Source organism: Mycteria americana, chromosome 24, assembly GCF_035582795.1.
Source record: "Mycteria americana isolate JAX WOST 10 ecotype Jacksonville Zoo and Gardens chromosome 24, USCA_MyAme_1.0, whole genome shotgun sequence".
NCBI lineage: Eukaryota > Metazoa > Chordata > Aves > Ciconiiformes > Ciconiidae > Mycteria > Mycteria americana.
Genome location: NC_134388.1, coordinates 5502562 through 5518330, shown reverse-complemented (window position 1 = coordinate 5518330; position 15769 = coordinate 5502562). Strand labels below are relative to the sequence as shown.

Here is a 15769-nt window from a genome sequence, read left to right as displayed (position 1 = left end):
GATCCTTCCCCGAGGACCAGCCCGCTTCCTTCTCCCAATTTCCACGGTACCAGACTTTATTTCAACAGCATGGCTTCCCATGTAGTCCTTACTAAGGTCTTCCAGGACTCAAGAGGCAGAGATTTCCAAATAACCCTGCTAATTCAGGGAATCGTCTCATGGCGGAGTTGGTAATGCTGGCTGAAGCACCGTTTGTTTTCTCGCACAGCATTCAGTGTTGCAAACGAAGCTGAGTTCAGGGATTGAGAAGTTCAGCGCACGCGTTGCATGCTGCTCCCAAGCAAAATAATCCCCGAGAGTGCCGTTGTGGTCTGGAATAAACTCCATTAATGTCTAAACATAGGCGAGACAGCTCGAGTCTGCTAGATTTTAGATGGGGCAGACACTCCCGCCTCTCTTCCCCCCAGTAAAGGCAGCAGTTCAGCATCTGCTTTGAAGCTGCCGGTCCTGGGGAGGAGTCTCTAATTAAAGCTAGCACAGAAGGGCTGCAGTGGGTGGCTGGCTGGGGTGCTGGGAGCGCCGCTGGTATCTGACCCCGTGTTTGCTTTGGCTCTTTCCTCCTCCCAGCATCATCTAATGGTTTGTCGGGAGGTGGGAGGTGGTACTCGCTGCAGCCCTCTCCCCCTGTTCCCCGCCGTTATTGAATGGTCAGGGGCTGAGTCACTGCTGGGCAGGGCAAGGAACTGACTTTTCCTGACACCTCTGCAGCAGCCCCACGGAGATGATCATAAAGAAACAACCTCAGAACGGTGTCTGGCTGAGGGAGTCCGGCTCGGATGGCGTGGCCGGAGCTGCCCTCCGGCATGCTGCAGCCCTGGCTGCTGCCCCATGGCTCTGGTCTGAGTGGCAGTGATGGATTGTGTTGGTCTCGTAGACAAACGTCTTCAGTTGCTGCTTTTAAATTTTGAGGAAGGTTGTTTAACCGCCTGCGTTCTCCCTGCCGGGGCTCCCGGCTGCAGCGTGGCGGTCGTAGGGACACGGCCCCACGTGCAGATTGCACCCGGGCAGATGACGGGTACATGAAAGCCCCATGATCAGCACAGCCGTGGATGGGTGCAGAGTTTGGCAGCTGGACGGGGTCCACAAGACCCTCAGAGACCAGACGCGTGGTGGATGGAAAGGAGTTGTGCTTCGGCAAAGCTCCGGTTCTGCTCCGCTCTGGCTCCGGCTTGCCCTGTGGTGCTCTCCTCGTTTCCGTGTTCAGCTGGGCCCTTATTTTGCACCATTTTTGTGGAAGGTTCATTTGAGACATGAGCTATCGGTGCCTCTTGTGCTTTCGTATCCCCCTGTGTCTGTGCCCGTGCCTCACTGCCTGTCCCCTGCTTCCATCCAGTGCTTTGGCATCTGAGAAACCTCTGCCCCTTGCCTGAGCCACCTACCACCCAGCCTGGGACCGTCTGTCACTCTGACTTTCTTACTCTACTTTTTTCAGGGAGATCAATTTGCAAAATGATGGATAAATAGCATAGGTCTGAGTTGGTACAGTATCAAGCGTTTCTAGTTGCTGCTCGGAGCCTCATTGTGCAGAGGAAATCCTGACACAGGAGTTGGCGCAGGACGAAGGCAGCGGTGCAATGAGTGGATAAAAAGTGAGGGTGAACATCCAGGAGCTGTGTGTGGTCACGGTCGAGCAGCGTCCCCGTCCACCTTCCCCCTGCCTGGCTCGCTGCGAGCGGTGCATGGCAGGTTACATGGGCTGGAAAATTTCTGTTCGCTTTTCCAGTTGGTCAGTTGAATGTATCTGGCAGGATGTTCTGCAGAAAAAGTTTCATTTTTCCCCTCTCGTCGGCAAGTTTCTGTTTGTTTTTTCAATCAAAAAAAAAAGCCTGAAGAGAGTGCACCAAGGAAAGCGCACTGTTTAAAGGAAAGGAGAACTTGAAGCAAAATCAGGAAACGTAAAGTTGTTGTCATCAGTTTAGAGTTCGTGGAAGTCCTTTGCACGTGGCTGTCGGTGACGACACGGTGCACAACCTTTTTCGAGGTGGTGCACGGTGGCACGATGCCAACCTCCCTCTCCCCCCCTTCTTATTTTGCAGTATTCTCGCGTGCTGGGGCCCGGAGCCGATGGCAGACAATGTCAACAACTAACAACATAGCGCAGGCCCGGAAGCTGGTGGAGCAGCTCCGCATCGAAGCCGGCATCGAGAGGATCAAGGTGAGCACAGGAGCTGGCGCAGCACAACACGTGCCGCACCTGGGGTGGGCAGGGACGGAGCGGGAAGGGTCCCTGGGCAAGTGCTTTGGGTTTTCACCGAGCACGTGCATGCTGCTGTCATGTCTCCGGCTCAGATGTTGCAGCATTTCTAGATGAGACCCCTTCCTACGGGCCCTGCTCATGCTGGGAGGTAAGGTCGCAGCCTGGGCCGCTTCTCCCAGGTGTTAGAGGTGACGGTGCGATCCGAGGGCAGACCAGCCACTGGAGTAAGGTCCTGGAGCTCAGCTGGGCACATGCAACCTGTGAAGGCACTGAAGCTGCAGGGTCCGGACCCAGCAAAGCTCTGCCAGGCACGCTCACATGCATTCCAGTCTTGTTGCCCCATTTTTTCACAGGATGCCTTCACTGTCCAGATGCAGTTTCTCTCAGAAAGTCCCTGCCTGCACAGTTATTTCTCAGCTGCTGCATTCTTGCAGATGAAGAAGGATGGTGGCACGCCTTCACTCTGGTTTGAGGCACGTTTATGGTAGAACTAGGGAAGGTTAATTTTGTGCTGCAGTTGTCCAGGATAGCAAACCGGAGTCTATTCTCAGCTGTGTGCTGGCTCACCAGCACTCTGCTGGGGCAGCAAAGGAGCCCCAGAAATAAAGCTCCTTTTGGCACTGGGGGGGTTGGAACAGGTAATGTGCTCACAGCCACAGCGTCCCCTGAGAGTCGGAGACTGGTTCCTCCAGGAGCTTTCGCTCTATTCTGGGAACCGGCTCGGTGATTGTGGTACCCAGGCTCGTTCAGCCACGTGAGCTCTGGAGAGCCAGCCTTTGCTGGAGACAAATATTAGCGTGTGGGCAGCGAGTCCCAGCTCTGTGAGCAGGAAGCCCCAGGGCACTCTCTGAATTTATGCCTCTTAAGCCACAGAGAACCGCACTCGTCACCCGGCTCTGCAGCCCCGCTGCCCGCATCTGGGCTTTGCCTGCCTCGGTCAGCAGGGTGGGTCGGGCAGGCTGTGGTTGGGCTGCTCTGCTGCCCGTCCCTCCGACAAACTCCCCGGTAGGGGAGGAAGGAGAGGAGAGACGAGATCTGTTCATGGAAAGTCACTTGTCAGTAAGTCACACAAAGGAAAGCCCCGTGGAGGGTGATGAAAGGCACAGTGAAACTGAAATACTCTGAAACGCATAGGTGTTAAATCCACCTGGTAGTTTTTAATTTAGTTTCCTTGTCAAAGAATGTTTTCTTTGACTTTCAGTCCCCGCTACTTCTGCAACAGCCCGTCCTCCGTCATCTCCGGTTTTGATGTGCAGGAGCTGCTGCTACTTTGAATATCTTTTTTTTTTTTTTAAAGCCATGAGGTTTTGTAGCTGTTTTTAGGGCCACCACTTTCCAGACTCCAGTGATGCACCCATCAGCGAGGCCATTTTAGGGAAGACAAAGTAAATTACAGGTCTTCCCCCAGCACAGCCGTTGCTGACTCTCCTAAGAATTACCATGTCTCAGCTCCAGGATCCCAAACGGTGCACGCCGAGGAGGAAGGAGGGTGTGTGTATACTTACCGACCTTTGTAGCTGTGACTATCTTAAATGCTTTGCTGGGAAAAAACAACAGTGGTGGGACCACAACACGCTGCTATTTAGGCTGAGTGGAGAAGACGTGCTGTCTGGGCGAGCTTTCAATAATGCCGTGATCCGCAAACCCAGCGCTCGGGTGAGCGTGCCAAGGCAGCCAGCTCCTAAGTACAGTGTCAAACAAGTCCTCGCTCCTCCAGCTCCCGCTCTCCCTACCTCGCGCCTGAGGTCGGTGAGACGCACGTTTGCCTGCAGGTAGATGAGCTAATACGCTTCTGAGATGAGGGGAACGGGCTGCCCCGCCAGCTATGGTGAAGCCGTGCCAGCAGCCAGAGCAGCAGCGTGGGGAATGCCCTCCGATTCCTCCCTGCGAGGTCTGACGGAGCGCCCGACGCCGCACTCAAAGCAGAGCCCTGCCACCGCACTGCAATTTTTCTCCTCCCCGGCCCAAGCAGCCCGTACATCTGCTAGAGAAGGGCCAGGCCTTTTCTAGCGACAGCGTCTGGCTCATCCTTCCCTTCATTCAGCTGAAGCTTTAAGAGCAGTGCGGAGGTTTCCAGGCCACTTGCTCTCATAACAGGTTCAGCTGCGCTCCCTGCAAGCTAATCTCTTTCCCCTTGCTTTGAGATTAAGAGTAATTACTGTCTTATGTGAGTAATAGGTTTAAGGTAGAGCCTTGACCTTGCCTCTGCAGAGCAGTTTTGCTGTTGGATCCCAGTGCATGCGATAAGTATGTTTAAGCGCAGGCCAGCAGCAGTTGGTGTTCATTAGAAGTGTTCACTACTGGTTAGGACTTTAATACTTAATATTGCAATAATACCTAGAGACTCCCACAAAAGCTCGTGGTCTGATGCAGTCTCTGGACCTGCCTTTCCAGGAGACACAACAAAGAGGAGGAAGCCCACCCTGTGGTGTGGCAGCGCAGATGGTTTGCCCAAAAAGTGGTTTGCCCAAAGCTGCAGAGAACTGGGGTTTTGTCGCGAGCGCCGTTTCTCCTCCTCGCTGTGCGCTCGCTTGCTGCTGGAAGGTTTAATAATGACGGCGTGCAACTGCACGTTCCTGCTGGGCAGGTTTGCGTCGCTCTGCAGGCGACAGCGGCCGCCGTGCTGGCCGTGTGCCGCAGCATCCTCTGCGCGGCTGCAGAGCACGGTGATCCCCGGTACTGCCGCGATGAGAGCGGCAGAGCCGGAGCCGGGGAAGCGGGGAGGTGGCGTGTGTAGGTGCTTTTTGTCCCCCCTAAATCACGGCTCAGCTCGGCTGAGAGGGGTGAGTCGCCCCGGTGCCGAGCAGACACGAAGTTCCCGGGAAGGGAACCGCTGCCGTAAGGCTCTGCAGCTACAACAGGTCACATCTGGGCCTTCCAGATGTGGTGTGGTTGCGTCGCTGTTTTGTGTTTGCCTTACGTTCAACCAGTTATTAAGTGAATTTAAAAAAAAGGGGTTGCTGTTGGTCTCCAGAGCTGCTGGCACCTCCCTGCCTGGACTCTCCCCGTGCCTCCCGGCCTCCTCGCTGCCAGACGGAGCAGCCACGTTGCTCGCCCACCACCACGGTCCCCTCTCTGCCGGGCTGCTCTGGGCTCTCAGTTCCCAGAAGACCGCTTTGAACTAAAATAAGCAGAGCCTTAAGTAATACTTTCTAACCGTTTCAAAACTTCCATTTTTAACATCAGAGGGTGGCCACTCTCAGTCAGGCTTTTTTTCCTTTCTTTTTTATCCCAAAGCCCTTAAAAATGAGGACAATAATATCTTTTTAAATCTCTTGCTCTCAGCTGGGACTATTTTTCCCATACTCATTGCTTTATTTATGTCAGATCTTACAAACTTTTTTTCTGTGTCCATTTCCCCTTTTCATTTGTCACCATCTCTGTAAAATTTCTGTTACAAAAAGCCGAACGTTGGTTCTCTTCCTCCCCGCGGAGCCTGGGAAGCGGTCGGTGGCGTTGCGTGGGCTGAGCTCTGCGCCTTCACCTGAATATTCTCATTAACCTTCTGCTTTCTTGCAACGTTTAGGTCTCGAAAGCGTCTTCTGAGCTCATGAATTACTGCGAGCAACATGCCAGGAACGACCCGCTGCTGGTTGGAGTGCCTGCTTCGGAGAATCCTTTTAAGGACAAAAAGCCTTGTATCATCCTATAGCTTTCCTCGCTCCGGCACGTGTGATCTCTCAGGCAGGGCACCGTTCTCCATCAACTGAAACCAAGCTACAAACTTACAACCGCGCCGAGGGGTAAACACTAAATGTTGGATTCGAATAGAACTTAAATCTCAAAACAAACAAACAAACAAAAAAATTGCAAGTGGTTTAGGGAAGGGTGTCTGCTCCTGGGCCGGTGCCGCACTGAGAGGGGTCAAAATATAAAAACAGAAAAAAAAACCAGGGTTGAGGGGTGGGGGGAGTATTTTTAATAGTGACGTTCGAAATTGGTACCGGGGTGGTGAAGGCAGTGGGGGTTTTTATTGCATTTGCCAATGGGATGCGAGGCGTGAGTATCGGAACCTCGCCGGTAGAAGCTTTGAACAAAGCTCTGAGTGGGTCTGATCCAATTAGTTTCCAATTAGCGCATCGTTCCAAGAATTTGCTCTGTGTCTTGAGAGGGAAGAAGGGAGAAGAGTCCAGGTGGGGAGCTATTTTGTAGAAAACTAGTACAAAAAAAGAAAAAAAAAAAACCCAACCAAAACGCGGCTCGAAAAATCGCTGTTGCAAATGGATAAACCGAGGCCGAGGGGAGGAGGATGGAGGCCGGGGGGCTCCCTCCCCGCGCCGCACGGCTCCGCTCGGACGAGGGGATGGCACCGCGGGGAGACGCTCTCCGGCATCAGATCCATCGGCCGAGAGAGTTTCCATGAGCGGCGTTAGGAAGCCCGAGGCATGGGAGAGGCCGGGCTCGAGCCCCTCTGATCGCTTCTGGGGTTTCTCTGGGCTGTTACCACTGTTTTTCCCAAATGGGACTGTACCGGGGGTGGGGGGAGGGAAGGGGCTTTCCGTTGTGCAGTATCATGTGAGAAATCTTTTTAAATTGGCCTTTTGCAGAGTCTCAGTCCAAAACACTAAAATTGGCACGTTTACTAGCGTTTCCCATCTCCCTTTTTCTCACCGAGAGCGGCAAGTGGAATTTGTTCCACTAAGCCCAGTTAATTCGGGGAGATGAGGGTAAGGCTGTAGAAGAAATAGTTTAGTTCCCATCCCTTGGTAATCTTGAAATGCAATTTAAACGGGGAGCGCTTTGTTCACCGGCGTTAAACGCACGCGCTGCAGAGCCGGGGATAACCCGGCGCAGAGCAACCTGTGAGGAAGAGGGGACAAGCAGGCGAGCCTTCCTCCCGCTGCCCACCACAGAGCCCTGCAGAGGGATGGCAGCGACGGAGCCCGGCGGCTCCGTGCCGGGGCATGTGGATGCTCGGGAGAAAGATCAGAGCTCAGGGACGTCCCACCGCGTCTCCCCGTGTCGCTGGAGCTGCCGCCCCGGGTGCGCCGGGTGCCCTGCAGCCGTCTGAGCCGCGGCATCGCTCACCAGCTGCCAGCTCTGTCGGGGAGAGGACAGGTCCCGTGCGTTGGGTTTAAAGCGACCGAGCCCGGTCCGCGTCCGCAGGGCAGAGCCCGGGGCTCGGCAGCTCTCGGGGGACGGCGAACGCTCCCCGCGGGAGGCAGAGGCATGGTTCGGTTCCCTAACCAGCACGCCGGTACCCGTTCCCGGTTATCCTGAACACAGGCACCCCATGCTGGTGTCTGAATACAGGCGGTGCCGAGTTTCAGTTTTGGGAAGAGAAGGAAATAAAAAAAAAAAGAAAACAAAACCACACCTGATGTGAAATCCTGGGAATTTTCCCATTCCCCCAATGCTTTGGATTCGGTTTGAAATGCTACGACCTCCCGCTGGGATGGGAACCGCAGGCGGCTGACCCCTTCGTGGGACAGGGAGCGCTTCCCATGGCTGCGGCCGCCGGCAGCCCCCGGGAGAGGGAGGCTGGAGGAGACCCTCGGGTTCGGCTTTTGGGGAAACCGCTGAACCACGCTCGCGCTTTCTGTTGTGGTTCAGTTGGAGGGAGGAAACCTCGACAGCTCGTACTGGATGCTGGGGGTGCTTAGACTGGTCGGAGTCGCTGGTCCGGGCAGGGCACTGGGAGGCTTTGCTGGCCGCTTTTTGGAGAATGATGGTGTTCCCGGGGCTGTCGCTGGCTCCCGAGGCGCAGGGAGCTGCGCCGGGCGATGCCGGAGGCCGGCTCGAAGGCAGGGAGAGGAGCAGAGCCTGCGGCCGCGTGGCTGGTACCCGGGGAAGGCGGGTTGGCATCTTCCAGGAGGAAGGGCAGCTTCGGAGGGTCTTCCTCCCGCGATGCAGGGGTGGGCTGCGGGGTGTCGGGCTGAGCACAGCCGGCCCCTCTCCAGCACCGACCGGCCGCACGGCCAGCTCGGCAGTGCCGGGGAGGCTGTGGTTAGCAGAGATGCTCCATTTACACTTCTTGGTTGCAAGTATCTTGCCATCGCTTTTTTTAAGTACGCGATCACTTGCCTTTTTAAACGAAGTTGGAAAAAAAAAAAACAACCCACATTTTTAACACTAACGCAAACCGCAGCACCTCCTGTGTACGTCTTGCAGCTGCTTTCCCGGGGTCCTTTGCTGATCTGAGCGTTTTAAACCTCCCGTCTCCCCCCCGCCGCTGTCTCGTGGGCTCCTGTCCCTGCACCAGCCTCGTGCCAGGTTTGCTGGTGCCCCCCGGGATTTCACCCCGTCCCGAATCGAGCGCTGGGGGAGGTGGAGCAGAGGGACGTGGATTTATTTCCCTCTGTGGCCGAGCGTGTCCCCAGCCCCGCTCGCACCCCGGCCCGGCACCGCGCTGAGCATCGTCCGTCAGCTGAGGGCGGCAGCCCCGGCACGGCGACAGGCAATGCCTTTTTATTGTTTTGTTGTTGTTGTTTTGTTTTTTTTTTTTAAATCTTTCATCCAACATAACTTCAAGCTCTCGAACGCCGCATCTGTAGCGGGAAGCGAGCACTGTCCTGAGGTGCGCCTGGGTTTTGCCACAGCAGGGCTTTCTCTTCTCCACGAGGGAATTTCCTCTGTCCTTAATCTAGTACAGTTCCAGCCTTATTTTTCTACTCCAGATTGCTGATTCTTCCTCTATGTTAGAGACCAGTGCATGGTGCTATAGCCGGTGACCCAGGCAAGTGCCCGAGCTGCAGGCCAGCCAGAAAAACCTGCGCTCTGCGTGGCAGCGAGCGAGCGGCCGAGGTTACCGCAGGAGCCGCACGCCGCTCCTCCGCTCGAGACCCGGGCAGGGGCTGCGTCCCCCCACCCCATCATCGGCTCGTGCTGCCCGAGGGGGCTCCCGAGTGCTCCCCCCACCCCGACACCCCTCCCCGGGCGGGTGCCAGCCCTGCCTGCGTCCTGCCCTTCCGCATCCTGCCCTCTCCATCCCCCGGCACGGCGACGGGGCGGCTCAGACCCGCGGTGCCGTGGCTCGCTGCGGCATGCTCTGCCGGTGAACGCCGCGGGATGCTTTGCCGGCAAAGCCAACCGGGCGCGCCACGGTCCGGCAAATCGGGGTCAGTCTGCCTCCCCTCTCGTCCTTCCACCCGCGTGGGCCACGCTCATCCCCGGTGTCTTGCCCGAGTCGTGCCGCCGCGCCGGCGGTGGGATGGCCGGCGATGAGGCGGCAGGTTTAGGTTCAGCGTGCGGCCGGAGCCGGGAGAAGGGGGCTGGGAGCGTCTGCTTGGGGTCCCCTGGGAGCCTGGGGACAGGGCTGGGGGCTCCCGGCACGGGGATGCCGGTGGGCCGGCGGCAGCGGGGTCCTGCCGGGAGCCGAGCGGGACGGGCAGGCGGGCAGGGGCCTGCCGGCGGGTGCTGGTGTCTCTCAGTGGGTGACTCCTTAGGTGGAAAAATCCTCGACCTTTTTTTTTTTTTTTTTTTTTTTAAATTTTTTCCTCGTCTGAGTAAATCGGTGATCATACTGTAGATGTTTTTGTATAGCATAAATATAAGTGCAAATTACAGTAGTTGCTTGTACTTTGTTAGTGCATTTGCCAAAAAAAAAAAAAAAAAAAAAGGAAGAAAAAAAGAAAAAAAAAAAAAAAGACACTTTTCAGGACTTTTTAAGTGCTCCAGATCGCGGAGGGGGAGCGGGGAGCCGGGGCCTCCCTTGTGCCGCTGGTGGGGCGTGGGGCAGGCGGTGCCAGCAGCCCCGGCTCCACAAAGGCCTTTTTTTGGACGTAAACACAGGCCCAAATCTGTCTGGCGTTTCTTTTTAGCGTGTGGTGAAGCCGTTGCCAAAAATAGAAAGGAGAGAGACTGCAAAAGAAAAGGGAGAGAGGAAACGTTGCTTCTATTTAATTTTTTGGTCCGTTTTCCTTGTCCTCCCCTCCCTGTCTCGGGGACCGACCCAGCGGTGCAGCCGGAGCCGGGAGACGCCCGGGCACCCGCACGGCACCCGCCGACGCGGCCGCGAGGCTGGCGGGGTCCGGTGGCTCGGTGCCGGTGCCGGAGCCTCCCGAGCCCGGAGCCGAGTAGATCCCCCTTCCTCTGAGTACTTAAAAAGTCAACTTTATTTAACAAAGTAAAAATAACGCATTTACTTCATTGAAGAGAAGCCACGCGTCTGATACTTTGCGCTCTTAATTTTTTCTCTCTGGTCTATTATTATTATTATTATTATTATTATTATTATTATTATTATTTGCCAAACTCTGATCTTGTTGCCAAACGCAAATCAAGGTTTGTAAAGACTGTACTTAGGAAGTAATCGGTGTCTGTAACGTAGGCTCCTCATAACGTCTGCATTTTTGGATCTCTGATTTTTATTTCTGGTGTGCCATAGACCAATTTCTTGCACAGTGTTTAATATTTTGTGGAATTGTTGTTAAGAAGTGAATTGATAACACAATAAAAAGGCTCACTTTTCATTTTGCCAGATCTCCTGCCCAGCCTGTCCTGCGTCTGCCGCGGGGGGGACGCCCGGTTTGTTCCCCGGCGCGGCGGGCGCTCGGGTGGTCTCGGTGCGGGGGGCACGGCAGCCCCCCCCGGCCGCTCACCCTTCCGGGAAGAGCCGGGCTGCGGGAGGGGAAGGCGTTAGAGCTGGGTAATGACTGACCCTGCCGCTTCCTCGGGAGCTGGGTTCAGCGGGGACCTTCTCAGCCCCGTCCTTGGGGCCTTTCGGCCGCCCCCCCCGCCCTCTCGCCGAAGGATGCGGGGCCGTTCCTTGGGTGGGACGGGGCCGTCGCCCCTCGCTCTCCCTCCCCGACCCCCCCGGGGATCGCAGCCCGCGGCAGCAGCCGGGCTGGCGCAGCCCCTCGGGGATCCCCTTCTCCCCCCCTCGGGGGGCTGCTCACACCGCCTCGATGCTCCCCGTTGCTGGCGGCTCCCGCCCTGCCCCGGCAGCTCCTCCGGAGCTGACGGTTGGGCATCGCCTGCTTCCCGGCAAGCACCGGGGCCTTCCTGTCCCGTAGAGCCGCAGCAAAGCAAAACAGAGAGCAGCGTTTCTTTCCCTTTTCGGAGAAAAGGAAGGGACCTCCGCCTGCCCTGGCAGCGGCCCCGTCTCCCTGCTCGGCTTCCCAGCAGCTCCCACCCAAAGCAGCACCGGTGTCCAGTGCCGGAGCTGGCCGGCGGCAGCGTGCGCCATGGGGGCTGCTTTCCTGGAAGGCAGCGGCCTCCACGCCAGCGGCTTTGGGGAGAGGCTTGGAGCAGCTCCGGCCCGGCAGGAATGCGTGCTGCTGCGTACGGGCAGTCTGGAGCCACGCTTCCTCCGCGTGCCTGGAATAGCTGGGATTTTTCAGTGTCTGACCCAAAACGCCAAGCTGGGAAGGGCAGCAGCGGGACGAGCAGCGGGACGAGCAGCGGGACAGGCAGCAGGACGGGCAGTGAGCGGGCAGCCCTGCCTGCAAACCACCTGCCCGGCTCTGCCGGACGCTGCTGCCGAAGGTCCGAGCTGCGGTCCTCAGGCTGAGCCCCATCAGCCTGCACAGGGGATGCCCGGCTGCACGGCTGGGTCTCGGGGGACGGGCGCTGATCTTAGGGGTGTGCAGGGCGGCGGAGGGAGGCGAAGGCACGTCTGCGGCCGGCGGAGCCCGGGGAGCCGCAGGGGAGCAGAGGGGACATGGTTTCCCCCCAAATCTCTGCCCGACAGCAGCTCGGGGAGACGTGGCCTGGCTGGAGTCACCGGCACCGTCTCCAGTGGGGACGGTGCCAGTCCCGTCCCCTCCCGCAGCCGGAGGTCCCGTGTCGGTGCCCCACGGCCGGGTGGGGACGAGCAGAGCTGCAGCGGCGAGGGGGGACCCTGCACCCACCATTTCACAGATGCTCAAACTCCCCCAAATTCACTTAAAAGGCAGGGAGGTGGCGGGGAGGCTGGGAGCTGCTCCCACCTTCCTGGAAACCTGCTCCAAAGCAAACCCGCCCGGTGCCGGGCCCGGCAGCACACGAAAGCTGCCGGACCCTCCTGCCGGCGTGGAGCCGCGGGCTCCGGCACTGGGTATGGCTGGTGGCACGGAGCTGGGAGCGCGGCTAAAAATAACCCGCCCTCCTTCGCGGGGCTATTTTTAGCTTCTCTGCAGCTATAATTATCTGCCCTTGGCGTCAGGGCCGGGGAAGCTGCTGGCACCGCGGGCCGGGGCTGCGGGGACATGACTGGGGTGGCCCTGTGGACGGACGCGGCTCCCACCGGTCCCACCAGGGCTTGGCACCGGCGTGTGCCCGCAGAAGCGTCCGGGTGGCACCGGGGTGCACCGGGGTGGAGGCGTCACCGCAGCCGGCCCCCCCCCCCGCCCCCAGCACCACGCGGTCCCGGGGACACCCCACCGTCCCCAGGGACCCACGCAAGGGAGAGCCCGGCTCCGACCGCAGGGATGCGGGGGCTTGGGGCCACCCGCGCCCTGCCGCGGGGAATCCCTCTGTGTCCCCCCGGCCTCCACCGCCTGCCCCCGCCACGGCGGGGGATCCCAGGCTGTTCCTCTCCCCGGTGTGACGCGAGGGCAGCGGGACGCCCGCGACGCACTGGGACCACGACGGTGACGCCACGGGGCGGCTTCCTGCTCTGGCATCCGGCCCCCGTGCACCATGACACGGGCCCTCATCCCACGGCAGGAAGGCAGGGGGGTGCAGCACGGGGGATCCAGTGGCCCAGCGGCCACCAGGGACCACCTCGCCTCTGTGCCTCAGTTTCCCCACCTGCAGCACGGCCCCTCTCCGGAGGCTGGTTGTTGCCAGCCGGAGCTCGGGATGGGACGGGGGGAGCGAGGTGCCAAAGGGGGGGTCCTGCGGGGTTGGGGTCTCCATGATATCTCCCCCTTGGTGGCTGCGGGGGTGGCCAGGGACGGAGCCCGGGGACGGGGCCAGCCCCGCTGCCTGCTGCCAGCAGCCACCCAGACCAGACTCATAAATCACCAGCTGCGGCCTCCCCAACGCGTCGGGCTCCGACGAGAGCAGGATCTGGCCCGGCCCTGTCTGGCCGCAGCCGCTGCAGAGCCAGGAAGGGGCTCGGGGGGTGTGTGCCCCCCCCCATTTTACATGTGTGCTCCCCCCCCCCCCCCCATCTGAACAGCCCCCCCCATCCTGAGCCCCCCCTCCTTGCATGCACATGTGCACGCATGCATGCACACGCGTAAACCACACACACCCCCCCCCCAAATCCATGCATGGGGTGCGCGGGGGCCCGGTGGCCCGGGGGGGCGCGGATGCGCCCCCCCGGGCCACCGGGCCCCCGCGCACCCCATGCACCCACAACCACGCACGCAGCCGCTTCCCCTCCTCTTCCGCTCTGCCCCGCATTCCCAAACCAGGGAGGGGGGACACACGAGGGGGGGGACACACGGATCCATCCCCCCCCCCCCCTCCTTGGCATCAACCCCAACCCCACCCGGGGCCAGGGGTCGGCCATTTCCCGTGGAAATTGGGTGGAAAAGTACCGGCCGGCTTCAGCCGTGTCCCCGAGCCTCTGCGGTGCTCACGCGTGTTGGAGCACACGCGTGTGGGTGCCGTGTGCCTGCAGGCGTGTGTGCACACGCGTGTGGGTTTTTTTTTTTTTTTTTTTGCTTGCACGCATCTGTGCCAGGCTCTGGGGTGGGGTGGGGGGCACGGCCATCGCGCTCGGGGTGCATGCCCAGCACCCGTCCTGCACACCCAGGCTGGATGTGGCCCCCCCCCCCCCCCGCACACTCACTGCCAGCCCCCAACGTCTAATTATCGCCCAGGGTCTAATTATTGCTAATGCTCCCGGCGTCGGGCTGGCCCTGGCCGGCTCCTCGCACCGCTGGCACACTGGTACCTTGTGCCGGGGAAAGGTGTGTGGCCGCTGGCCCCGCTCCAGGGCCCCGCCACGGCGGTGATGCCAGGGGGCCACGGTGGGGATGCCGGTGGCCAGGCTGGCAGGGATGCTGGGGGTCACGGTGGCAGGGGGCCACGGCTCTCCCCGGCCCAAGCCAAACCAGCCCAGGACCACGTTCCCAGCCCCGGGACCCCTCTCCCCGATGTCCCTCGCCCCGGTGCTGGCAGGGTGCCGGGCTGGGGGTCCGGCCATATGTGGCCCCGTGGGTGCTGAATCAGGGCCCCCCCCCTCCAGACCCCGCAGCCGCCCTCGGTGTCTGGGCCGGCTCTGGCCGGGTGGAAATTGCGGCTCAGCGTCCAGCCGGGATCCCCATCGCCCCCGCAGCCGGCTGGGACCGCGGTGACTCAGGCCGGCCCGGGGACACCGCGGCTTGGGGGGGCCGGGGAGCCCGGGGAGCCCTGCCAGGGGCTGCAAGGGGGGGAGCTGTGGCTACACAGGGAGGGGGTCCCATTGCCCCCCACTGACTGCAGGGTCCCGTTGCCCCCCTCTGTCTGGGGGGGGGTCCCTGGGGGGGGTCTGGGGCAGCGTTGGGGGATCTGGGGGGGAGCTGAGGGTTCCTGGGCAGTGCGGTGGGTCCTCTCCTGCCTGCGACCCACTGCAGGATCAGGCCCCTGGGGTGCAACGCGCTGCCGTCTGGGGGGGCCCAGGGGATCTCTGTGTCCATGGGGGGGGGCAGGGGCAATGTGGGGGGTGAATGGCACGCGTGTGCGTGTGTGTGCATGCGTGTGCGTGATCCGGCGCACGTGTGGGCGGTTCCATGTGTGCTCCGGGGTGGGCTGCGGTTGGGGCTGCACCGTGGGTGTCCTGCCAGGGCGGGGTGGGGGGTGCTGGGGGGGTGCAGGGCGCCGTGGGGCCGGCTGTGCGCTGAGGGGGGCTGCAGGGAGGGTCTGGGGGGGCACCAGGGACCATCACCCGTCCCACCCCCCCGGGGCCGTGACGCAGCCTGGCCTGACACACTCATCACACGGGTGGCTGCGCGGCGCAGGCATGGCCCTCCCCGGTGACACCGGGAGCAGGAATGGTGGCGCTGGTGCCAGGCCGGGGTCACCGGGGCCTCATGATCAGCTGCCTCATCAGTGAAATGAGTTTCGGGGAGCCTCAGCCTGCCCTCCGGCCCTTTCCCTCCCACCTCTCCCTGGGTGCTCCTGGGGACCAACACCGATGGGTGCCCCCAAGCCAGCGCTGCCCGGGCTGTGCCGTGCCGTGCCGTGCCATGCCGTGCCGTGCCCCGTGCCAGCAGCCCGGAGGCACAGGGTGAGCTGCAGCCGTGTCCCTCGCTGCTGCCCCCGGGCTCACCCAGAGCACCCCACGCTGTTCCCCACCAGGGATGCACAAGGCGGGGGTCCCCATCGCCCCCCCCAAACCTCCCGCCTCCGGAGCCGGATTCGGGCTCTCGCTTTCCCGAATTGCGCCGTGGGAGGGGTGACCCGGCCCTTCCACAGATGGGGAAACTGAGGCGCAGGAGGATCGCGCTGCCAGGAACGCGGTCAGGTGAGGAAGGCTCGGGCTGTGACTCACCCCACGGCCCCACAGCTTCCCAGGGCGCTGCTGTCCCTCTGTGTCTCCCCCCCGCCGTGTCCCCCCTTTTGGTGGGTGCAGCCTGGGGGACCTGGTGGCCGGAAGCAGAACCCACCCGCCCCACTGGGCTGGCTCGTGTCCCCCCCCCGGGGGCTGGGGCCCCATCCTGCCCCCACTGAACCAGCCCCATTGACATCCCCCCCTTCCCCACCCCCCCAGCCCCCTGG

The 15769-nt window shown here is 60.6% G+C and overlaps 1 protein-coding gene across 11 annotated transcripts in view; it reads left to right on the top strand.

The window, feature by feature from the left end:
* Positions 1-10618, top strand: part of GNG7 (G protein subunit gamma 7) — an 81130-nt gene extending 70512 nt beyond the window's left edge. For all 11 annotated transcript variants that reach the window (XM_075524408.1, XM_075524405.1, XM_075524403.1 and 8 more), the window contains 2 exons: positions 2037-2155; positions 5724-10618. In XM_075524408.1, the coding sequence (XP_075380523.1) occupies positions 2075-2155; positions 5724-5849 (207 nt within the window). In that variant the 5' untranslated portion in view covers positions 2037-2074 and the 3' untranslated portion in view covers positions 5850-10618. The remainder of the gene's footprint in view (positions 1-2036; positions 2156-5723) is intronic.
* The last annotated feature ends 5151 nt before the right edge of the window (positions 10619-15769 follow it).